General features: G+C 33.6%; 1 protein-coding gene across 1 annotated transcript in view; it reads left to right on the top strand.

Annotated features, from left to right (window-relative positions):
* Positions 1 to 2,928: 2,928 nt before the first annotated feature.
* LOC142331999 (synaptotagmin-10-like) overlaps positions 2,929 to 25,793 on the top strand; it is a 147,286-nt gene continuing 124,421 nt past the window's right edge. Inside the window, exons 1-3 of the mRNA XM_075378053.1 lie at positions 2,929 to 3,141; positions 4,119 to 4,124; positions 13,077 to 13,223. Of these exons, the coding sequence (XP_075234168.1) occupies positions 2,929 to 3,141; positions 4,119 to 4,124; positions 13,077 to 13,223 (366 nt within the window). The remainder of the gene's footprint in view (positions 3,142 to 4,118; positions 4,125 to 13,076; positions 13,224 to 25,793) is intronic.

Raw genomic sequence — 25,793 nt, 5'->3', positions numbered from 1 at the left:
ACCGCATTAATTGACCGAACTAAAAAGTAATTATAACTGACAGATGATCGTTGTGCGTTTCAGCGCTTCTCCTCACTAAATACGCATTAAAATTATTATTCCCTCCATCTACCGCATTCCGAAAAGTAACATAACTGAGTATTTAAACCCCTCGGTAAAAAAAAATAAATTATAGAAATTTCCGGATCATGTGTACGTTACGTACGACTGCTGGATTTTAATTTTATTAATATCTCCGAACTGGCGAAACATCCCTTCGAAAGTTGATCAAAAAATGTATATATGAGGGGCATTGATGGCATTCAATTTTGGACAAGATTAACAAAAAAGGAGGGGTAATTTTCTCCATTTTTTTTTTTGTACTGGTCGTAGAAAATTGAATTTTTACGATGAAAGTACTTTTTAGGTTATTTAAAATTCCAAAGTTTTAAATCAATCGGATTAAAGAGTGGCAGTTATCTGTATTATTTCTCCACAGTACTTGCCTCAAATCGTTAGCAAAAAAAAAAAACCTGAAATTTGCTACAAATATTTTGTCTATATATATATATATAGAGAGAGAGAGAGAGAGAGAGAGAGAGAGAGAAAGAAAGAGAGAGAGAGAGATTTATATATATATAAATCCTCAGATTTGGCCTTATTTTCTACCATGTCGGATAAGGGGGATCGGCACCACGGTACCGAATTTTTTCTTTTTAATAAATTTCGATTTGTTCTAACCTTGTTGAATAACATTGCACCAAATCGAATCGACATACTGAAGGAAATAATTACTAAAACACATAAATTTTTAGTCACAAATAACAGGACAGTTTGGAACCCGTACTTAAAATATCAATTTTTTTAACCTTAATTTTCAAGATAGAAAATCCAACTGCATCTATTATTAACGATTTGATTATAGTAACATTTAAAAAAAGGGGGTCCGAGGGTTTAAGAATTGAAAAACATCTTTGAATTTCTTACAATTTTTAATCTTTATCCGTCTTTAAAGTTTCGGCTGTTATTAAAAATGTAACCGTCGAGCAAGGGGATCTATCGTAAGATGGAACCCAAATGTTTTACTTTTTCCAGAAAACATTACTTGTAGCGCGCAGAATACAACCCCTCAAAATAAAATCGTGTTTATACAGGTCTACAGTTACTTTACGAACGCACCGAATCAAAATTTTAATACAAACGATTGTGAAATTTTTGGTAATCGTTTATTTCCCGTTTTTCGATAATTTATAGCGTCGCTATAAAATTTAATTTTTTTTAATATATTAAATCGCAACTTTTTTCTAAGTGCACGTCATCGTCGTAATTTAAGATATCGTATATCAAAAGGAATAAAAATATTAAAGAAAAAATTACGGTCAGTAATTTGGAATATTCAAAAAGAGTTAAATCTCAATAAATTACCAGATTGAAGTCACTTAATTAAAAATTGAACTTCAGTAACAAAATATGTTACTCGCAGAATCGGAGAAAACGGCCTAATTAACATTAAATAGAAGAGGTAATCAAGTCGGTATAGAGTTCAAATAAACAGCTACTCTGAACCGTATGGAAATCAATTGAGAAGATATAATTCTAAAGTTACACGATTTCAATTATTTTACGATCATCATCGTAAATAATGAAGTGGAAAAAATATATATAACAATAATATCAATAAAAAATAATGTACAAACGCATACAGAGACACACATGTACATGAATGTGTGTCTCTGTCTGCGGGTGTATATTATTTTTCTTAAATACGAATATAAGAAAAAAAAATAAGTTCAATAATGAAAATACGGTAAAAGAACAATTACAATTATTAAAAAAAAAAAACCAACAATACTTACAAAAAAAAACTATAAAACAGAGTAAACTTAGTTTTCCAGAGACCAAAAGATCAGTACCGTGTATAATAAAAGTATACTATAAAAATATTACTAGAAAAAATACACATTGTTACTAGCACTTTTTACTGTATGGTAAAATAACAACAGTTATTTGTTTTTTCTGTCACAGTTATAATAACAACAATAGCGTTTTTCGAGCAAATTTTTAAGCAAAAATAATAACAGTATATTTTAGTTTTTAAATTAATTATCATTGATATATTTCTTTATTCTACATTTATTAACACCTTTTTGTTATAAAGTGCTTTATTTACATTTTGATAAGAAGCGAGTGGTAAGGAATTAGACGCATCAGGTATCCTGTTCTTTAGGTCTTTGAATGAATGTCATACAAGCTTTATACATGAAGAAATTTAAACGGCCTCATAAGAAAAAGTCCAGCGGCATAAAGATCTTGGAAAGGTGCAGTCTGTTCCACCCTTTTTGACCAAACCGTTTTACTAGAAATTTACCGTTTAAAACATTTTCCAATCCTATCGATACGGGTCGTGTACCGTCACGCTGGAGAGCGGTTTCACCTTGCAGGAATTCTTCAGAATCGATCGTAGCCGTTGTTCTAATCGATATTCGAATACACAGCTTCCGTAAAATTGGAATCGATCGATGCCAATTTTACGGGACTAATATCAACGAATCCCCGACGTAGTCGACTGTTGCAAGCGTTGATGTTACATCGATTCAGCAAAGGAGGTGAAGTGACATTTATTCTGTACCGGCGGTGGATCTTTAACAAATGCTTTAAAACAACTTGGAGTTCGTAATCCAAAAACAAAAGAACTGCAACGTAAAAATTACGAGCCGAACAGTATTAAATTATTGAATCGGGTAAAAGAAGGTAAAGTCACTGCTAAAAGTTTCACTACTGTGGCCAAAATGTTTAGCATAAGTTGAAGAATAATATTTACCTTCAAAATAAGGTTGTTATCGGTCAGGTTTCAATTATCTTATAAATATATAATTTCTTGTTAATGTTTCAGACGACTGGCTAACAATACAACCGTACCAATTGGCGAGTTGGGCAGGTATAATAGCCATGGCCCTCGTAGTATTAGCGGCATTAAGTTACCAATGCGCCGCATCGTGGAGGTGGTTAAGATCGCAAAGAGTATGGTGGAACGAGGAAGATTCGAGCTCAAAAGATCAAGAAGGTGTAATGCAAGCGGCTATACGTATTAGCCATTCGTTACCAGATTTAAAACCTGAACCGGCCACCCATGAATACGTCCAAGACAAAGAAACAAAAAAGGTATTTATTATATAAAAATTAAGTTAATTAATTTAATTATCATCATTCCAGTGTTTATTTATATTTTTTTTTTTTTTTTTTTTTTTTTTTTTTTATCTGATTTTCTTAATCCCACATAAGAGAAAGCGTTTTGTCTAGTGGATTATGGATGACTTAACGGAGAAACGACGCTTACATTTAACCTAAACTCACAATAAAACAGGTCTTTTATTGTGAGTAAAAGAGGTCACAAGGTCCTTTGTAACCTCTTTTCATTCACTAAAAGGATGTCTTTAGGTAAAGACCTAGAGATCTTTGAGGTCCTCAAAGGTACCTTCGAAGCCTTTATGGTCTTTGAGGTAGGTAAATTCACTCGTTCGTAGTTTTACGCTGAAATTTGATAAATATACAACAGACTGTTTTTTCTTTTCATCTCCTTAAAGAGATGTAACAACAGAAGGAAAATTGAACGCGTAAAGAGATACAGATATCTCAGGACAGTACTGAAGACTGAAGACTGGAGAAGTAAATAAGAGAATAAGACGAGAATTGCAACAGCAAAGGAAGCCTTTTTTTAGAAAGAAAACCCTACTCTGCAGCGACATAAATCTGAACCTGAGAAAGAGTTTGGTAAAGCGGTATGTTTGGAGTATAATTTTGTACGGTAATGAAATATGGACGCCGGGGGAAAGAAAAAAGATAAGATTGAGGCTTTTAAGATGCGGGTCTGGAGGTGGATGGAGAAGATAAAACGGGTGAACAGTGTAAATGACGTAGAAGTATTAAGAAGATTAGGATGAAGATACAACAATCTTGGCAACAATAGGAGAAAGGAAAGGAAATCGGATCGACCTATAATTAGAAGAAAAGGAATTATAAATACAGTTCCTGAAGGTTCCGTTGAAGGTGAAAAAAGAGTAGAAAGGAAGACACTGAACTTAATAAATGACGTAAAGAGTTGAAGGTTATGATGAGACGAAAAGAAAAGCACGGGACAGAAACAGGTGGAGAAAACAATGGTGCCAGGAACCTGCCAAAAGGCAGAACACCGTATGATAATGGTATTTCACATTTCTTTCAACTTTTCGTAATTCAAGACCGAGAAGTGAAATAACCTACGCGACCTTACAACGGCTTAAAATAATAGTAAATAATCGTAAATAAAAACAGAACTAAAAAATAACTTGGTTTCTACATTTACTCAAAACGCTAAGGATTTTCAACTACCGTACGGGTCGAACGATCAAATTCGAATCTGACAGATGATCTTGTATCAATAATTACGACTTTCTGTCGGGGGAAGTATAGGTCGGATAGAACGCTTAAATTTACCAAACGTCGTTTCAGGAAATGCAAAACTACATCTATAATCACTCCCTAGCCAAATAATACTGGCCGACCACAATGTTTGGAAATACGAATAGAAAGGAGTACGTATTTCATATAGAATTTTTAAAGCCAAATCATAATATATTCCGACATACTTAATCGTGTCCCGTTTTGAAGTTATTTTCACCTAAGGATTTGACTAGCGGAAATATTTAGTTTCACGCTTGTAGTGCAGTTTATTAGACGAATATACAAACATTTGTAGAAATACGAAGCATAATTTAATGAAATGCTTTATTATGTATGATTTAATTTGTTCGAGCTGGCAACTGTTTGAAAAAAGCTATTACATGTGCCGATGAAGACCGGCGTTTATTTATGCTCATTAAAAACAAAATAAAAACTCAAAGACAGTGTCGACGCATAATTTAAATAAGCTTTCCTGTATACAGGTAGCTCAAACTATAGTAATGAAGATAACATATAAAAGTATATAGCTTATTTTGAAAGCTACTAAGTACGATGAAAGCTTATACCGAATCCGTGATGACCTGAAAATAATTACATCTCTTCTCAGTCTATAGGGTGACTTTACAAAATATTGTTGTCGCTTGCGTTTTTGGGAATTTTGTTACCGATCGACATTTCTTAGCTAAAGACTTGCTAAAGAGAGATTCCACTTCAGGATAATAAAATGTTCAGAATACTCCACCTGTTGAGCCTTATCAAGTTATTTTAGCGTGCCTAAATACAGAACGACTAATGAAGAATTCTGTGAAAGTATTACTTTAAAATTAAGAATATTTAAAGATATTTTATCAAGATTTTCCGCGATTGAGTGATGCGAAATAAAAAGATGAATATTCATCGAACTTGAAATAGGAAAAATTAATACTTTATCGCACATCTAATAACAAATTGAAACCTAAGGAAATAATTGAAAGACATTGTTCAATGTTTTCTTGGAAAAAAACCTGAAAATAGTTAATAAAGAAACTCTTACTGAACTCAAAAGGTTTTGGCTGCAAAATGCCATTAAAAATGAATTTTTCGAATTTTCCATCTCATCTTAACTTTTCCTTACAGTTTTAGACCCCGCAAGCAGCAAAGAAAAATAAAGGTTTCATAAAGATATATATATAAAACACTGGTATTATCTCGTTGATGAATATCTCTGGTTTTTACAGAGATTTCTTGTAAAAGAAAGTAATTTCTCAGTTAAATAGACAACAATTTCTGCAAGATGCAAGTATAAATTTACTTTTTTTTCACTGCTGAAATGATATTTATTATAAAGAAATATTAAAAAATTGGTTATGTAGGTTATTCCGAAATAACTTATATATAATAATTAGATCCGAAATTGTTATAACTTTTATATAATATTTAGATCATGAAGTTAAAATTTTCCTATTATTATTATTGAGTGATAATAACTAAGGCTGACAGAAAAAAAAACCAGATTTGATCTTAAGATTCGACATACAAATATATTTAAGATTTTCTACGTGCGTTTCAGTTCCAAAATTTTTCTTATTTTTAAACCGGCGTAATCATCGGTACTGTGATGATCACCCTTCGTCCAAACATCTTGACTTTGATCTTACCCGCCTATTTTCAAGTTTTTGTACTTTGATAATTTCTGGGTATATCTTTTTTATCCCTCACGTTTGAGTGTACACGATAACATCACAATTTCAGGTGTTTATATATTTAGCGATCAACATAATGTCTGGAAATTATTATAATTATTGCTGTTGTCGTTGCATCGTACATCTTCAATTATTTTATGCATTTTAATCTTCGTCCTCTTTTACCAAATTTACCAGGAACGCCTTATCTAATGACGATTAAGTTGTGCTAGTGACAATTTATAAACGGCTTCATTTTTTCGGATTAACTTTAAAAATCAATCCGTTTAGTAATTTATCAGTCCTTGTATAGTTTCAACGTTATAAAAAAGAGTATCTTTTTGTCGTTCAGTATTTTAATGTACATGACCGTACGGCAAACTCTATATGCATATTTTCTTCTACTATTTTAATTTCTTATCGACTAAAATATTTCTTATCGATTTAAAATACGGGCCACAAAAAATAGCTTGTCTTTGAAGACGGTCGTTAAGGCTTGTTACGTTTGGACTCGGCTGTTATATTCGTATAAGAGTTATTTACATTCGAGTTGAGGAATTTTTCTTGGTCGAATTTGACCCGGAAAGTTTTTGTAATTCATTTAGTATCAGCTGTTACGAGGAGGGAAATTTTGAAGAAAAATTCCCTCTGTCACGGTTGTTGTTTACATCTGGACTTAGTTTAATTTTCGTCGGTTGTTTCTCTCATGTGTAGTGATATTCAAGCTTCAATATTTGTTTCCGGACTACGGCCGAATCTGAAAGGTCCATAAGTATGACTCCGGCTTCCGGAGAGGACTTTTCTCCTGCTGTGGGACGACGGTCCGCAGGAGAGGGACCTCTCGAAGAAAGGTAGATCGCCGTGGAAGTAGGCGCAAGTGAAGCTGGCTGTGGGGAGTCACAAGTAGACCGGATGCCGCGGGAGATGGCAGCAGGTTTCCTGGATGCTCAGGGGAAAGTTAGGCGTGCCTCCGCGAAGATCGGATCGGCTGGCTCGTCTCGTATCGCGACAGAGGAAATGATGGAGCTTTATGAAGCCTCAAAGAAGAGGAGCGGATGAGATGATCGGTGGATCGCCGGCGAGAACTATCCCCCCCCCCCATAAAAAAGCTTAAGGGCCCGGTGAGCCCTGCTGCTGTGGACCGATTGCCGACTATGGGATGCGGTGAGAAATTATTGGAGGTGGTGGAGGACCTAGTGTCACTATGCGATAAGGATCTCCTGTCGGCTAATACGGTTAAGGTCTGGCCCCGGTTCTTAGAGATAAGGCCAGGGAGCTGTCAGAAGCCGCTCAAGGGCATCTGACTTCGGCTGTGACTCGCGGTGACAGGGATACACAGACGCAGGCTGTGAGCCGTGACACGGTGGAACCTGTCATGTTTTCGGGCAATATGGCGGAACTAGAGTAAGTCGACCTTGCCCTACAGCCTCACCACCTCGACCTTTTAAATTGAAACTTTAACGGCATCGATGCCCCATATACAGAAGTAAGCCTACCGACTTCTGCAGATATAAAAGGTGATTTAAAGCGCGTCACCGAACACACACACACCTACATCCGGATTTTTTTCATCCGGTGTTTTTTGTTCCTTAGGTGTCAAAACGTGAAGATCCGGTGAAAACCGCTTATGCCCAAATCCGACCGATTACAATACCTTCCCTTCTACTGCTACAGCTCTGCTATAGCGCTAGACTGGAAACTAAAAATATACAACTTAAACAGACATACATCGATCAAAATTTTAACACTTTATTCTTACATCGTAACGCTGCAATCGTTCACTTAATAAACGATCGCGTTCAACGTATTCGTTCAGGTACCGGATCTATATAATGATAACATCATTACGCTAAGAGAAAGGAAACCTGCGTCTTGTACTCGATACAATGTAAAGCGAAAAATTAATGTATTGTTCATTTTATACGCTACTTTAAACTCAAAATGGAAAAAATTTGTTAGAAATTATCAAAACATGCGGTTTGACAATTTATTGTTTGTCAAACCGCACGTTTTGCATCAAGCTTAAGCGTAGATATAAAAAAAACCAAACGGATTTAATCGGCCCCTCTTCCTCCCTTTTTTAAAAAGCTATACATTAACCGATAAGAATAAAAATTTACAATAGATAACAACAAAAATTTAAACCTTTCTACCCAAACCTTCCTTTCTTTGCAATTTTTTTTTAACGAAATAAAAACTGTACCGAAATGCTCTGATATGATGATTCTGTTCAGACGATTCTGGTTTTTAGAAAGATAAAATATTTTGAACACAGCGACAAGTTAATGGCGTACGCTATTCAAAAATATAGCTATCGGTATGGCTGAGAGCGCGGTGACTTACATAACATCATTCTACTATGTTCCAGTCCTACTAAATCACAGAATTAGATTCGGTTGCAATCTACAGGTATTTTCTATTATCTGGATTACAAGCATATTTTTTCTGCCGGTTTTTCTAGTGACAATTCGTTTAAGGGTCACTTCCTTTTTTTTATTTATTTAATACCCTTATATAAAGCAGAGTGTTTTTAAAAACCGTTTCAAGAATTCAGGGGATGGGCCTCCCGCATCAAAATAATAAAAAAAAAACTTTATATCAACCTACGTTTGGAAATATTCAGTTTACCGCCATTTTGTATTTTGTACATAAAGATTTGGTTAATCGTATCGAGCTGAGATTTCGCATACTGCTAGGGTACCTAGAAGTTTACCTGTAGAAAAATCACAAACCCGATCTCTCGATCCGTTTAAAAGTGACGACCACGTTAACCTTTTAACGGTTAATATCTTTTCAACCGCCGGTCTATTTAAATATTATTTTATATAAAAAATGTTGAGCATTTTAAGACCAAGAAAATTACGCCTTATTTATTCAAATCCGTTCATAAATAACATTCTAGAATCTAGATTAAAAAAACCAGTTTTCATTTCCTCCCGATTAAAATTAAATAACTCGACACGATCCCGACCGGAATAGCTTTATTAATTTTATCGTAATAAATTAGTATATAGTAACTTAAAAATACTGGAAATATTAAAATAAAATAAAATATTATTTTTATGTTAAAAATAGAAAACGGCGGATAGCCGGTAAACTAAAAATTTCCAGACGTATTATGATATAAAGCTTTTTCTTTATTTCTTCAGGATTCAAAGGATTCAATTAACGGAAACGTATCAGAAATGATAGACCCGAGTCTGGACTTGTTCATAATACAGCTATGTTTAGCTATCGCTGAAATTTTACTCGTGCTAAGCCGTACCTTTTTCATTTTTATTAAAAAGTAGTATGTTTCTCAAAAAAAAAAAAAAATAGAAATAAAATTATTACATTTAGAAAGGAGACCTATTACTTTACCTCTTTTATAGTAAAACAGCCGGGAAAGTAGAACAAAGAACACTACAACAGCGATGCATTGACTAAGGCTAAATTTAAATTAAGTGCACTTTCAGCACGCTAATTGCAAACGCTTTTCATTCGGAAAATAATATCGTAAAAGGTTACTTCGGTTAAAACCACGGTAAAAGCAGAACATCGATGAAAGCTGCAGTAACGTCGCTGATGAAAGCTGCTTACCGCGTACGTTTTAAATGAATAAAAATGTGTTATATTATAAATCCGGTTCGGTTTATTTTTTTTATTAAAATAATTATTTTTTATTATCATCGTTACCGTCAAATGTAGCGAACGACGAAATTTTGGGATATTATTTTATTTATGTTATTACTAAAAAGTATTTCGATTTTAATCGATAATAAAACAAATTTATGAAAAGTTATTAATACTAATTAATTTAATCTTTTACAAAGAATAAATAAATATTCGTTTTGGATATAAATAATCTAGCCGTTAATCCAATAATTAATCCATTCTAGCTGTTAATTGATAAAACATACAAAACGATAAAAAATTAACAATTTTTAAACTAAAAAAAAAAAAGAGAACGTACAAAATCTAACTAAAAATACAGTACTACTCAATAGTCTACCGCGCTTTCATTACAAGATTCCAATCCACGAAAGTTAGCTGTACTTTTAAGGTAACCTTCTGTTTTTTGCTTTTACAAAGCGAGATTCTGTTCATCGATTTATCTTTCTTAACCGAAATAGAAGCTTTTTGATGGGCTTAAGTAATTTTTTTTTGTTTCTATTTATGCTATTTTATATCGCTATTTATGTTATTTAATTTACACTTACTTTTTTTAATTTCATTGTAACTAACGACGATAATAGTTTAATTAATCTGAATGCGCATTTATATTCAGCGTAAAAATTTTAAATATACCACCACAACACACTAGAAAAGCTACCAAAATCTTTAAACTGGAAACCTTTCGTCCATTTTTATGTGCATTAAATATGTTTTAAATCGCCGCCATTTTTTTAATATGATAAATTTTATTTTTTTAAAGATGGAAACCTCCAATTTTTACAGCTTTCTTTTGGATACAACACTTAATTCCAATACATTTTTATTTTTTCATATTTTCATCGTAATCCAACCTTTACGAGCTACGCGTCATCTCCAGTTACGTGCCTATCGATAAAATGTAACACTGTATAACGCATTTTTCGAAAAATTCCAATCCTCGAAAAGCGACGTAAAAGTAACGCGTTTCGAAAAGTGAATCGTGCATTTTCACGGACGGTATGAATCTATTTTCACAAATTTTAATCGTGAAATAATTAAATAATTTGTAGTTTTTATTATGAGACTGTTATTAACTTTTTTTTTTTTCAATGTTTTTAACGTTCGAAATCCTGTAAAGGTTAAATTTAGCAACTGAAATTTGACACGCTTGCCGTTATCCGATCAAACTGAAATTTTGCACATAGCTTTGGTTCTGATAACAATATAATATATCATATATAATATCGTTCTAAATCCAATTCGGCGAACAATGTGAAAACATATTTCTTTGTCTGCATACGGATAAAAAAATCGTACGTTTCGGTAAGTAAGGGTTTGATGCGGCAGCGAAACGATTTTGTTACGATAACAAAACGGATTCGTTACTGTAATCTATCGTTACTGATTTGTTACTGTAAATTATCTGATACTGTAACGATGACAAACCGATTTGTTTTCCTAAGTAAAAGAATTTTCTTACAAAATCATTTGTCATCCCGTCTTTTGTTATTTTAACAAAATCGATTTTCTTCGTGCGAGGATAGTAAATATGCTCGCGGGAACAAAAACTGAAACCGAAGAATACAAAACAAAAATAAACTGCAACATAACGTAAAAGACGTTTGGAGAAAGCGCGTAAAAAATACCGTGAAAAGCGAGCGACCATTGAGAAGCGGGCAAGAGTTGATCAGCTGATTTTTTAGGGGGCAAGAGTTGATTGTTTACGCAGCGCTATTAGAGTTAGATAGAACGACAAAAGATTATAAACAATGTGAATGAATCGATGGCATTTCACCGAACAAGTGCGGGCAGGAGACTAAAAAGTAAAATATAAATAAATTTAAAATAAAATTTTAAAACGACTGTTTTCTTTTAAAACGAAATCGCTCTAAAAAGTAGAAAATAATTTTTTAGCGATTATAAGATAATCAAAATAATTTTCAACATTTTTAAAAAGAAAACCGCGGTGCGTTCATTAAATATTACTGAAGAATTCGAATAAGAGTTCTGTAAGAATTAACATAGGTAAAGACGTGAACATAAATTAAAATGATTAGATAAAGTAATCTTTTATGAGCGCACAATGGTTTTCTTTTTACAAATATTGAAAATTATTTTGATTATCTTATAATCACTGAAAAATTATTTAAGTAATGTTATTTAATTTTCAAATTATATAAACAATTATTTCTCAATTTTTTTTATCTAAAAAAACAGCAATTTTTACAAATTGCGATGAAAAATAATTTTCCAATTTCATTCGACCGATAATTTATTTTCACAAATTAAAATAAAATATAAGTACATTTTCAACGCTGTTTATTCATTTATTTACTATAATAAAGAAATTGGTGCATATTTTGGTCATCGATTTTCAAATAGTTGTAAAGCTGTTGATACGAAGAACGTATAGAATTTTTAAAAGTTAATCGAAATAATAAAATATTACGGAAAAACTCTATTGAAAGAAAAAAATCATAAAATAGGAGTCAAATTACAACACCGCGGTCTTAGGTTCAACATACATATTATCGATAGGTGCAAGTGGAGATGAGGTTGGTTCCAGAACGTCCCGTTTTAGTGGAAAATTTTCAAGAGCAATAATGTCAAAAAAATTAAGTCGGCTGCCGTATCGGAAAAACGAAAAAGGTTTCAAACATATCAGTACGGTAGCTTTAATTTAATGGAAAAACAAGTTTCCGTTTAAACTTATTCGTAGCTTTTCTAGTGCGGAATAGCGGAACAGACAAAACGTACGCCTGTCTAAGATTTCAGTTATATGTACAAGCTAATAACGGGGCAAAAAAGTATCACTTGCGCGCTCTGCAATAAAATAAAGGCATTACTTTACGTCAAGTTTGATATTTATGCGGTAGGAAACATTTATCTTTGATGTCATGCGCGCTTAATCTACGTAGATTAGCGTATCTTAAATTTTTATTAAAAAATAATAACGTATTAACTTAAGATTTTAATTATATTTTAATTAAAATAATAAGAATAATTTATCGTTAATTAATAGAATAATAAAGTGAATATTACAATCCCACCGAAAAAAAGATAAACTGTGCTTATCAACTGTCTGCAAATTTCAGTAGTACATGTAGGGATAAAAATTGAAAACGTCGTTAGATGTAGACATAGCGATACCTCTTTACCTAAAAACGAATCGTTAGATGAGACTGTCATCTCGTCTGAAGTATATTATAGATGTAGATGCGTACATTAATTAATCGGTATCCTTTGATATTTTATGCTAATAATCGCTTAGAATAACTCATTATTTTGTTTATAATTAATTACACGATTCGATATTTTTATCAGTTAGATACTATTTAAGTTTAGTCTTCTGCTGGGTTACAGGTATTAAGACAAACCACGTTACCGTCAGTACCTACAAGGCACCAAACATTCCAGAGACAATTGTCACACCGTCTTGATTTTGAAAACGTTCAGTTTAGCGTATGCAAGTTGGAACCGAAAAATGAAATCAATATCGGTTTAATTAAGGTAAGTAATGCATTATTAATTAAATAATAATCGATCGAAATCAATACGATTTGTTTTTTAATACTTTTATATATAGTCGCATCAACAATTAAAGTCATTAGCAACTTATTAGTGTAATGTAACTGTATCCGTAAATTTGTAGTCTTGAACAAATTCAGGTCGAGCACTCCCTTGAGACGTGTGGTTAATTAAACCCGTCCACCAAAGAACACCTGTATCCACGATCTACTACTCAAATCCGAATAAAAATCATTTATTAGGATTTCAGCCTGAGAACTTCGACTTCGAAATCAACTACGACGACGAGTTTACCAATAGACCAACCCGTGGATAATACAATTTTGTTTTTTTTACATTTTTTTTTTAAGGAAGTAAAAGATCGCCTATTATTAATTTAGCGACATTTTCATTGTGTAAACTCAAGATTATATTAAGAAGAAAAAAAATGTGTCACGAGATAACATATTCAATGACATTAAGCTTTATTAGGCCGATAACCTATTTCAGCAAAATAATACTATATATATCCGTATAACATATGAAAGTTCGCTTTCCATATATGTAAATCAAAGCCTCCATAATTAAGTGCTCAATCATCATCGACGACATACACCCACTCCGATCTCATTGTACACGTTTAATCGTCCTTCGGTAAGTTGTTTAAGACATTTTCTCGCCATTTTATCACTCCTTACATATTCCCCGTAAACTTCATTAATCTGCAGATGAATTTCAGCGGTTATAAAATTTTTCGAATTTAAAAATAGGATAACAGACAACACTTCAGAATCGGCAGGTTCTTCCATCGGCTTAAATGTTGTAAAATAAACTAATTCTCAAAATAAATTGTAAAAACACTGCTTAATGAAGTTTGCAGAGAGTAAACGACGGTTTACTTGGCATTTCTCTCGCCACTACTCCATCGGTCGCCCTAAAGCATAAGACCGAATGTTTACGCCACAAACGGCTACTGCGCCTCGAATCAGTTTAGCGACCGGTGTCCTAATAGCGCCTAGAGCTTACCTAACAGCGTGAGCGGACTAAGCGCGGTGCCAACCATCACCGGCTTACGTGGCCCAAACGCTCAACTGTCATATATTTACTAAAATGGGTAGGCGCACGCCGGTAACTACTAAAGATATATATGACATCCATAAATTGAAATTTACTTGGGGGTCTAGACAGCAATTCGCTGCCACGACTAGGTCGCTGAATACCAACAAGTATCTGTCCACCATATTAAAGGGTTTGGAGCCTTAATTAGCTGGTAGTCAGCCGTACACTTCTGGAGTATCTTCTCACAGCACTGCAGTAGGAGTCTTACCCTTAAGTAAACTACTAATATCGGTTGAAGAAAGCAACCGTATCAAGGAACTCCCACGCAGTCCGACAATGCGGTTCTCGCCATATTGACCTGCCGCTTGTGAGTACCAATTTTCCCCTTGACCTCTAAGTTCCAGGTTGGCCCGGTCTTCCCCCCCCCCCCCAAAGAACAGGAGAGTCCAACATAATGTGTTCGTTTGACTGGACCTCCCTGCAGACGCACAGCTCATCAGCTTCCAGAGGAACCGAAAAAAATATCGGTTTAAATTCACGTGGTTGGAGAGCACCTGGGCTCCCGTTGCCCTTAAAAACGAACTAGAGGCGTAACATCTCTACAAATCCTGTATAAATCCACACAAGAATCTATCGTTAGTCGTGGCCTGCCGTTCCTGCTGCCATGCATCCATCGCGAGGCTGTAAAGCCTCTTCCGCAGGTGGGAGATGGGCAAATGTTCGAAATTTGGATCCGGTGCATTGCAATTACCGTTCCGCTCCGTTACTGGCCCGGCTCGAAATCGCATCCCAAATATCTCGGCCTCCCTCTCTTCGCAACATCCACATGGCTGCCCGAACTTTCACCGCTAAATCGATTGGGAGAGCCTTTCCCATGCGGTGGTAGCCTCGTAGGAGATTGTTTTATAAACACCAGTGCATACAATTAAGGCTCTGCGCTGGGCACTCCTTAAATTTTGAATAAGTGCTCGATTTCTGTCCAATCTATGTGCCGAAACGGACGCAGCATAAGAAGTCATACCTCTTTTGAAGTCACCTCGGTACACCACGTACAAACGAAGGCCCGACAGCCCGTAATCCTTCCGAGCAATCCTCCTGAGCTTGTTCATCACAAAGAGATTGCTTCCGCCGCTACTTGCCTAATGCGGTTGCTAAACAGCAACTTTTCATCAAACAAAACACCTAGGTACTTATGAACTCTAACTCGGCTGATTACACGGCTTTTATATTTAATATGGGGGTTACGACTGTACGATAATTTATCTGCACCCTTGAGAAGCATGAACCTCGTCTTGGGCACAGAAATCTTTAAATTTTACATATCCATCCAGTCCTCTGCGGTTGACAAGGCCGCCTGCGACCGGTCTTCTAGCTGTGGTCGTGAATTACCTCGAACTAAAAGGAATCAGTCGTCGGTGAAACCCTGAGCCGTGACCCCTTCTAGAAATGCAGAAGGCTGTTGATTTTTAGCTTTAATGCGATCGCTAAATCGCTTCTTTGGCACATGAATTCTGTGGGCGCTTTTTACGGGCTGACGATCCTGTTCGCAGGGACGCTTTTGCATCGAGAGACGGATGGATCCAAACTTTAAATTCAGTTGGCTTAGTCAACAACTGAAGGCTATCTGTGTAGTAATAGGGGATCTGGCAGAGTATTACGTTTCTGCGGTTTCTACCGCTGTGATGCTTCAACAATGATTAGTTGGCTACTTACCTCATACCCTGCACTGGCGATTGTGCGTTGATTTTACTGGTAGTATCCCGGGTGGCTAGGGTACCGCCTGGAGAGTTGATTAGCCGGAAGTAGGCGTGCTTGGCATCAAGCCCCGGTTAGAATAATTCAAGTATCAATGGGGGTGATGCTCGGGGTGTGAATTTCGCTTTTCCGGGTACGATTACCTAATTATTTAGCGAGGCAATTTTTGTTTGAATTGGAGTGCATTTAGTAATAGCAAAAAAGAATCTGTATTTACGATCAACTTTGCAGTTCATCCAAGGGATCCTCAAAGTTGGAACTGAAGCGGGAGATTTGAGGTTATAATCAGTTCCCGACAGGACCAGACCTGAGGTCCTCTGGGACATATATTTTGGTTTGCACTCCAATCAAGAGCTTATAGTTTTCTATCGTAGCACGGTGATGTGCTGAAATTAAATCGTGTTGTAAGTGGGGACATGCTTTATTAGGTGGCAATAGAGTTAGACGCGAGGTCTTCGTGTTTCCGCGAGTTTGGTAGAGTAGTTCCAGAGGGCTACGTGGTAGAGCCAACAGGTGTCCGATGCCTTCAGAGAAGGCTAGCACAGGGCGGAATTTACTGATATGAATGTCTTCCAAGGCATTCACATCAATGGCATTTCACCGATGCCGGCCGATTAATTAAAACCCAACCATCACAGAATACCGGTATCCACGATCTAGTATTTTTAAGTTCTTTAGAGAATATTAAACGTACGGCATATAGAAATCGGAATATAGTATAGATATATGTATATCAGACGGGCCTCAATATAAACGCGTACGCAAAAAAAATTCAATTTTTCTACAAAAATCAAACAAAATATTGATTTCTCTGTATACGATACAAAAAATCGTAACTTCAAAGTAAATTTATACACAAATATACCGTAAAATTTAAATAATAATCCATAGATTCGAGCAAAGGTATCGAGTCAAAACACATCAGCGTGTGTCAAATATGAATGCTTGTAAATACATCAAAGGTAAGTTAAAAGAAAAAAAATTCTATTCACAGATAGTTTCACAGAAGTTACGGGTATTCGTATTTCGCATTTGCATGTTAATACTAGTTGCGTACTTAATAAAATTAATTTAATAATTTATAATAACAGAATATACACAAATAAAAAATCATATCTTCATCCGTTATTCAAATTTAATACTACCGTGAGGAAAAACAAGCTTTCAAAACAAATAAAGCCGCTTATTAAAATAAGCTATTTCGTCAAGGGCTTTTATAAAAACTTTTCTATTAACGTGTGTTGATAAACTTTTCCCTTAAGACCGCGATAAAAAAAATTACACAACGATCACGAAAATTTTCATTTTAAATAAAACAAGGCATCTTGCATAAATACAGTGGAAATATTGGTTATGTAATAGATTTTGGCTTGTGTCCGGAAAAAAGGTAATTTTTCTAAAATATCCATTTTAATCTTCAACTATCCCGGCAAACAGCCTGCCCTAGATATGAGTTCCTACCGACTCGGAAACAGTTTAGTTGTAATTTATTATGTATGTGCGATTTGTATTTACTATCTATTTTACCGATCCGTCAAAATGTTATAGTATAGTTAATTTGAAACTGCGTACCGAAACGAGAGAAATGCCGTACTGCAAGCGCCGTTTTATTTCATAAAAACGATTACAATCTACTTTCATCGCACGACTACATCATTTTATGTTCATTTCAAATCGGTTGGTCGAAATCACGTCGCACCGAAGTGAATAAATAAATAAATCCTTTTTGTGATTCGTACTAAATATGAAAAACAATAAATTATAATATACAAAAATAAATATTATAAACTTCATATTAATCACTTAGATATAAAAATATTACTACAAAATAACTTACAATTCAGAAGCCCTAATTAAAAATGGTTTTTAGCGCATACACGATAAAAGGAAAACAAAGGTCGGCTAGAATTATTGCAACCCGGTTTTTTTATGTTTATAATGATTTACATTTTTTTAAATGTTTATCTTAAATACAAATACGTCTTTATCGTTCCAAAAAGCACCGCGTTGCGGTAGTAGTGTTTCGTTTCTTCCGAGAATCCTCAACGGAAACATAATCAGACAAATAGATTTGATAAACCGAGAGAAATGATGTCACTAACAATTGAAAATTAAGAATTCAGCCGATTAGAAACAGACGATAATTAAATTAAAAGATAATTAAAAAATAATTTAAAATATTCAAAAAGCTTAAACCATTAATAGTCATTAAAAATGATCAAAACTAGAATAATTTATTTTTCCTGTTTAGCCTCCGGTAATTACCGTACAGATAATACTTCAAAGGATGACATGTACGAGTGTAAATGAAGTGTAGTCTTGTACGGTCTCAGTTTGACCGTTCCTGAGATGTGTGGTTAATTGAAACCCGACCGCCAAAGAACACCGGTATCCACGATCTAGTATTCAAATCCGTGTAAAAATGGCCGACTTTACTAGGACTTGAACGCTGGAACTCTCGACTTCCAAATCAGTTGATTTAGGAAGACGCGTTAACCACTACATCAACCCGGTGGATTAAAACTAGAATACTACTTTATATCATTGTTACATTCCTTTTTTAAGTACAAAAAAATAAAAAAGATTAAAAAAAGAACGAGAAAAATAAAAATAAATAAAAATAATGTCAAAATAAAAATCTATTATCATGAAATGTACGAGTATTTATTTTTTCGATAAATTTCACTTTTTCATCGTCAGAAAAACGAGAAGAATAATTCGATCAAGAAAATGAAATCGCTTGTAAACATGAGGTCGGGAATACGAAAGTACTTTTAGCCGTAAAAAACGATATTTCGTAAAAGAAATAAGGAAAAAGCACAATATAATGAAATATTACCGAAGATAAATAAAGAATAACAGAAAAATAGTAAGAGAAAGGAAGGAGGAATCGTATATTAAGAATGCCACTTAAAAGAAAAGATAAAAATATAAATAAAAGGGAGATAAATAAAGTACACTTAAAACTAGTCTGGTATAATAATTAGATTTATGAGTACACTAATGGTTTTTTTCGTAAAAAAAGATATTTTCACTCGAAAAAAATTACTTAATGAGCATCATATATTTTATAAGAAAAAAAAATAGGTTACATTTTTTTTCATCGCCGATCCATATCAATTTCTTTGTATCTTTACCGATGAATTATAAATCTTAATACTTTTTTTTATTATAATAACAACAATAAAAAAATCTAGCGTGATCTTATTCTACTTCTTAATATTTTAATTTCACTGCCGATCTCTATGGCGTAGTGGTAACGTCTCGGCCTTTTATCTAAGGATCCTGGGTTCGAATCCCGGTCTGACGTCGAATTTTTAATACGCTACAAAATCCAATTTCCTTATTCCCACCTCCAAGCTTCTCTGTAAGCTTCTGCGGCAAATTATTTCGTCAAGCAAAAAAAATCGTTTATCGATTTACAACATGCAATTAATTTCCTTTCGTTAATGAATTATTTTTAAAAAACATGCAAAACAATAAAAATACATTTTTTTGATAAATCATTAAGTAAATATTTATTACGCTTATGTATATTCCCGTCTAAATTATAATGTCACCTCTAGGAGCACCCTCAAATAGCCAGAACGAATTTTTAAGATAAAAAATGGTGTCAGATCATTATCCGGCCGGTGCCCGTAAGTATGAATCGTGTAGACCAATATTTGCAAAAAAAAACTTATCCTTATGTTTCTATTTACGGACGTATAATTTTTGTTAAAAATTACGTCATTGTTTCTTAAAAAAATAATGATATCCACATCTACTCAACCGGATAACAAAACCGTTTTCGTACGACTTCGGTTTACCATGCTTTATCATGATTCAGTGTCCGTTTTTAAACGGTTACGGAGCCGTTTAAAAATCTCCCCGCTCATTTATTTAAAATATAATTAAAAGATTTTTACTTTTCCCTCTAGCGCTATACCAGTGGTGTAGGCTCTAGAAGGGAAAGTATTGTAATCGGTCTGATTTGGACAAATACGGTTTTCACCGTATTCTTTACGTTTGACACCTAAGGAACCCAAAAAAAAATCCAAAAAACTGGATGGAAATTTTTAGGATGTTCGTATGTACACGTGAATGTTCGGTAATATTACGGTAGAATAACTTGACAGATTTTGACCAAACTCGGTCAGATTTCTTCTATATACGGAGCACTGGTTCCATTAAATTTTCCACATAAAAGGTCAAGGGGGTGAGTCTTTAAAGCAAGGTCACCCTCAGCATCTCAAGATTTCGGCTAATTAAGGTATTATTTTTGTTAGGCGTATTTGTTTAACGATTAAGAAAAATAATATTTCCCAAAAACGTTTTAGCAAAATCGCACCCCCACCCCAAAAAACGCTTTATATAATAAACCGGCGGCTAAGTAGGTATACTAAGGCATTAGTACCCCTTCTTACCACAAGGAGCGCTAGTGTAGTACTGAAGTACACCTGCTGTAATTGCCTGCTGTGTAGTGATGTCACAAGTGAAAATTGAATGAAATAATAATACTTCGAGCGTAATAAAGTACTTAAAGTGGCCGCTAGTACCGCCACACCCGCGCTTTAGTTAGAATCATTGAATTAAATAAACAAAAAAAAAGTATTAAAATTAAACGATAACTATTTTAAATTAATTTGTGTGTAAGCCGGGCACCATAAAAAGGAAGTCGCGTGACGGGAAAGTCTTGCAATTGTCTTGTTAGCTTCTCTTTTATAGAACTGATATTACTAATTCTTAAATTACACTAATTAAAAGAACCCCTCAATTTTCTACATCTTGTTAAAGGTGTACGTAAAATATGAGCTCAAATAATTTTCAATAACGGCTTTTAAATTGTTAATTTTTTTTTGTGTCTAGTATCTTCGTGTATTTATTTTACCGTAATTTCATACGTTTTTGTGTTAAATAATTAATATAGACTTTTTTAATCGCAATTATTTTTTGTTTGGTAATTAACTGTACCCGTTCCCTATCGTGATCTATGAAATGTGTTATAACAATCCGAGTGAAAGGATTATTTTATTTATCTTAAACTCTATTCAAAAGTGTGTGTGTTTTAGTAAGGAGTGTATCGGAATCCGTTCAAATGCGCGTTCAAAAAAGTACATATAAAAAGGAAGTAGCTTGCTGCGATTAACACCGTAAAATCAGACAGCAGCGATAATAAATTATACAAACATTTCTGGCAGGCGATTGAGTGAATTACAGCGGATTCTTTTTACTAGACTAAATAATCTGTGGCCGAGCTTATAAATTTATACAAAGAATTTTCCGGCTATGAAAAACGAAAAGAGAGCGATCGTAATAAATAAATTACGAAAACCAAGCGGATCTTAAAATATAATGTAGCTGCATAAAAACTGTAGCGTCTAATTTCGTTCAAATTAAACAAAAATTTCTTGATGGTGACCTTATATTTTCCAAAGACGCCAAATCAATTTCTAACGTAATCTACGCTTAATCCATTTTTTATTATAAGAGAATTTCTAAACGCTAAGATTAATTAATTTATAACCGATCGAGGTTATAAATTTTTTTTTTTTCAGTTATACTAAGCATTGCAGGACGTTTATAATTTAGCAAATTATCCTATCTGGAAACGATCTATTTTTCGGCGGAGCACCACATCCGAAACACCACGGGGGAGGGGGATAACTAAAAGATCTGGAGAGGTAGGGTTGTGACAGGTTATTTTACAAGTCGTTGAAAAACAAAACCTAAAGAGTAGAAAACTTCGGGTTACGACAACCATAACCGAAATGGCAGCCATTTAATTTTTTCACACCTATTTTCAAAAATAAACCCAAGTATTAATATCATAGAGAAAACTGTATAGTTTCAAAGTAGGAACATTTATAAAATTTATTTTTTTCTATTTATATGGAGAAAAGTACGTTAAGGGTCGCCAAACTTTATTCACACTCTTTATAATAGAATATTATTTTCTACGTACGTTGTAATTTATTTTAAAAAAAAACCTGATGAATTTTACTCTAGTTAGTTTTTTTTTTTTGGTCTACATTTTTCTTACATTAAAATTTTATCAGATCGGATATCTAAACGTTTCATTTTAATTTACTCTTACTGATCAAAATTTACATCTCAGCGTATTAAAATCGGGAATGATTCTTCTTTTACATCCACAAAAAAACATTAGATGAGTTATTATTCAGATCATAATTTTTGGCATCGATCTTGGCTATTATAAAAGTAAATTTTAATTTTTTTTTAAATCCTACGTCTTATGACACGTGTTACAAATATTTATCGTAATTTCACCGGCATTTTTTTAAATTCAAACTTCATAATTTTTTTTAGGATTAAAATCTGTGCATAAATTTTAAATTGACTTATTTTTACAATTTTTTTCGTTTGAAAGTTTACCGTTACAAAAATCATTAATTAAAATATTTTTCGATTAAAAAAAATACATTTATCAGTAACCGTAAAAAAATAATTTTAATTTAAGTTTTAAGGAAATTTGAAAGAAAAATAGCAAATATGTTAAATTAAATAAAATTAAAAAATCTTATATATATACAATGAGAAAGATTCAAATAAGAAAAAGAAGAAGGAAAACCAGCACGAGTGACGTAGGAAAAGGAAATGAAATACAACCGTGATCCTAGGTTACAGTTTTCCGGATTCAGTAGGTAATGTATATAGGATGTCGGGGCGAACGTGCAGATGTAAGAGAAGGGATGAATTAGATTGTTATTAGGAGATGAAGCCGGCGGGGGAATAAGGGAATGTTCATCGAGTTCACTGGGTCACAGTCCTTTTGCCACGTGGAATATTCACCCGCTTCCACTACCCTAAAATTCCAGTGCGTGTTGAGTGAGACCTGGACCTAGGCAGTAGGTTTAATCTTGTTCATATAAACGCGCGCGCGCGCGCACACACACACACACTACTCGACATTTTCAAAATTATACAAATTGTTTTGAAGAGTCATATTTATCCAGCACCCACATCGCTTTTTCCTTTCCAAATAAAGAAAATGCACATCGACCAAAATCCATAGCTTCTATATCCTAGCCACTCTAGTGAACGTGTCGCAAATCAAGATTGTGTGCGCGTGTGTGTTTTAGTTCTTGTAAAGAGAACATCATTTTTCATTTTATTACTTACTCTTTACCTATTGTCCTTTCCTTTTTTCTTCTTTAACAATAGATGTCCTTTAATACCAAGGAAACTTTACAATACATAATTTATTTCTTCCTATTATCTATCCGCTCCCGGTAGTATTGTATAAAAATAAAAGAAAAAAAAACTTAAGCGGCAAAAGATTTACTTGTATACCTCTCAAATACTATAGTATCGTTTACTTAGAAGACCATAGAAAAATATTATATCTTTATTTTTTTAAACAAGACCACGAAGAAGCTTTTTGGGATCGTAAAAAATTAATCACACTTTTTTTTTGTAACGAATTCAATAAAAAAAAATAGGATAATCGATTAAGCATCGATGATTTGAAAATAATTTTCATATTTTTACGTTATCGTTGTGCTCAACGGTTATAGTGTAATGATGATGAGCATCTACCCTTGGGCAGGTCTCTTGCACAACGTCTTTCTCCATTAATCGTCTCTGTTCCCGACTAAAGTTTTAAGATCCTGATATAGCATCCATTTTTTTAACACGGTCTTCAACATTTACTGCATAATTTTTTGCATTTTCTACTGATCCTTTTAACACTGTGTTAATAGATATGGTACATCTCACCCGGTTTGCTTTCCTATTCTGATTACGATTCAATTCTCATTCGCTCTTTTCATTACTTCTTCATCTTTACTTTGCCGGCTGTATAGTTATACCGCATAGCTATATAGTACATCATAAAAGGGGAAGTTTGCTAATCGAATCAGATTTTACAATATTTTGCAGATCTTGAAGTTTCATGATCATCTCTAATAAAAAAAAAAAAACAATTTTAGTATTAAAAAATTACGGAAGGATGTATTTCTCTTTTTCCCGTTTGATATCTCTAGACCGAACGGACCGATTCGGATGAAATTTGGCACGATGATTTCTGCGTACGGGACATTTTTATACCGTTAATCTTTAATCAAAATCGGTCAAGAGGCGTGGAGATAAGGATCTAGCAGGTCCCGTAACTCAAAAATTTACTTAAAGAGTCGGTAAAACTTTTCACATAACTTTATTAGCTAAGATAATTTTTAGTGATATTTGGTCTTATTCAAACCTACTTAAAGGGTTTAACTTCTTTAAATTACAATCGACGATTTTAAATTACATATTTTTTAAACTAAAATTTCTTGAATTCTTAACAGCAGAAACCGAACGTTACTTATTAATCTGAAGAGTTAATGTAAAACTGGACTATTAGCTTTAAACGGCTCGTTTTTTTTTTTTGGACTATCACCCCTTCATATATCATACATCTCTTCAGTATAAGGAAAATAGTGTAATTTTCCCTGCTTAGTCGGAAAATTTACGCGATACTTTACCGGTTTTTTTTTCTTCAGTCCGATTGCTTTTTTCCAGTTTCCTCTTTTCTTCTATTTCAAATTTTTATAGTCTTTTTTTCTTTACATTTCATCATTCCTTCCGTCCTAAAAACTTTCAATTCCTGATATTTTCTTTAAAAAAGAGGTTTGAAAGAAAATTTGGCTTTTTCATGGCATTTTTGTGCCGTAAAAATTTGATTTTTTTATTTACGGGTAGATATCCCGTTTACAGTAACATAAATATTTACAGGCTACTGTTTAACCAAAGGCATCAGCATTAAATCAATGTTACTTTGCAAAATTTCAATCGTTCATCGGTGCGTGCCCCGATGCATCGCATATAACTTTTTTTAAATTCTAATCGAAGAGTAGGAAAAAATTAATTTGTAGCGAGAGGTAGTAAAAGCTGTGGTAATTATTTCGATTACGACAAATGACAGATTGAAAGACGTGTTTATGCCGAATTCTGTCTGCCGACTGAAAATTTCACTCGAACATTTCTCATTCGCTTGATAAACTGAAACTAAATATTCAGAACTGATTTTCCACCGTTTTGGAAACGGCAATAAAAAAGTAAAAACCGGCACACGTATTAAGATGTATTGGGGTCACCCTCAAAATATTTTCAAAGTCGTATTATAAAAATCTAAACAAAAAAATTATAGATAAAAGCTAAGAAAAGTGATAGATTCGTTTTTAATACTGATACGTAGATTATCTGGGTCGTTAGACCTTTTTTACATTCTGCGTTAATACATTTTATCCAGACTGCGCTTTGTTTGAACCCCGGTCGAACTTGGGAATTTTTTAATTATTCGCATCGAAAACAAAGAACCTCTATATGTTTATTTACGGCAGCAGAAAATTTCAAACAGCGATGAAATAATTATAATAACGTTTAAATGTTTATTTTAAATTTATTCTGAATTACTTTAAAAGAGTGAACGTGTTTAAACGCGTATGAAACACAAATAAGAACGAGGGAGTACAGAAATATATCGAGTCGAAATTCCGGTTTAATTACTCAGATAGTAAGACTAACCGATCGAAATTCATTTTTTAAAAGAAAATAGACAAACAAAGAACAGATCGACAGAAAACAGCTATCGTTTTGGTTGTGGTGAAAAGAGAGACTTTCTGATAAATGTCTTTACCCTGTCGATTCAGAGATTATATGATGCGTCGCTGCTCTTATTAACGAAATTCTGCTGAAGTTCATAATGAAATTCGGTTTTAATTAAAAAGTAAATTACTAAATAATTAATTTTTATGTATACGTAAAATCGATAAAAAT

This window comes from Lycorma delicatula, chromosome 11, assembly GCF_047948215.1.
Source record: "Lycorma delicatula isolate Av1 chromosome 11, ASM4794821v1, whole genome shotgun sequence".
Classification (NCBI taxonomy): domain Eukaryota; kingdom Metazoa; phylum Arthropoda; class Insecta; order Hemiptera; family Fulgoridae; genus Lycorma; species Lycorma delicatula.
The sequence above is the reverse complement of the archived record's forward strand: the minus strand, read 5'-3'. Positions and strand labels throughout refer to the sequence as shown.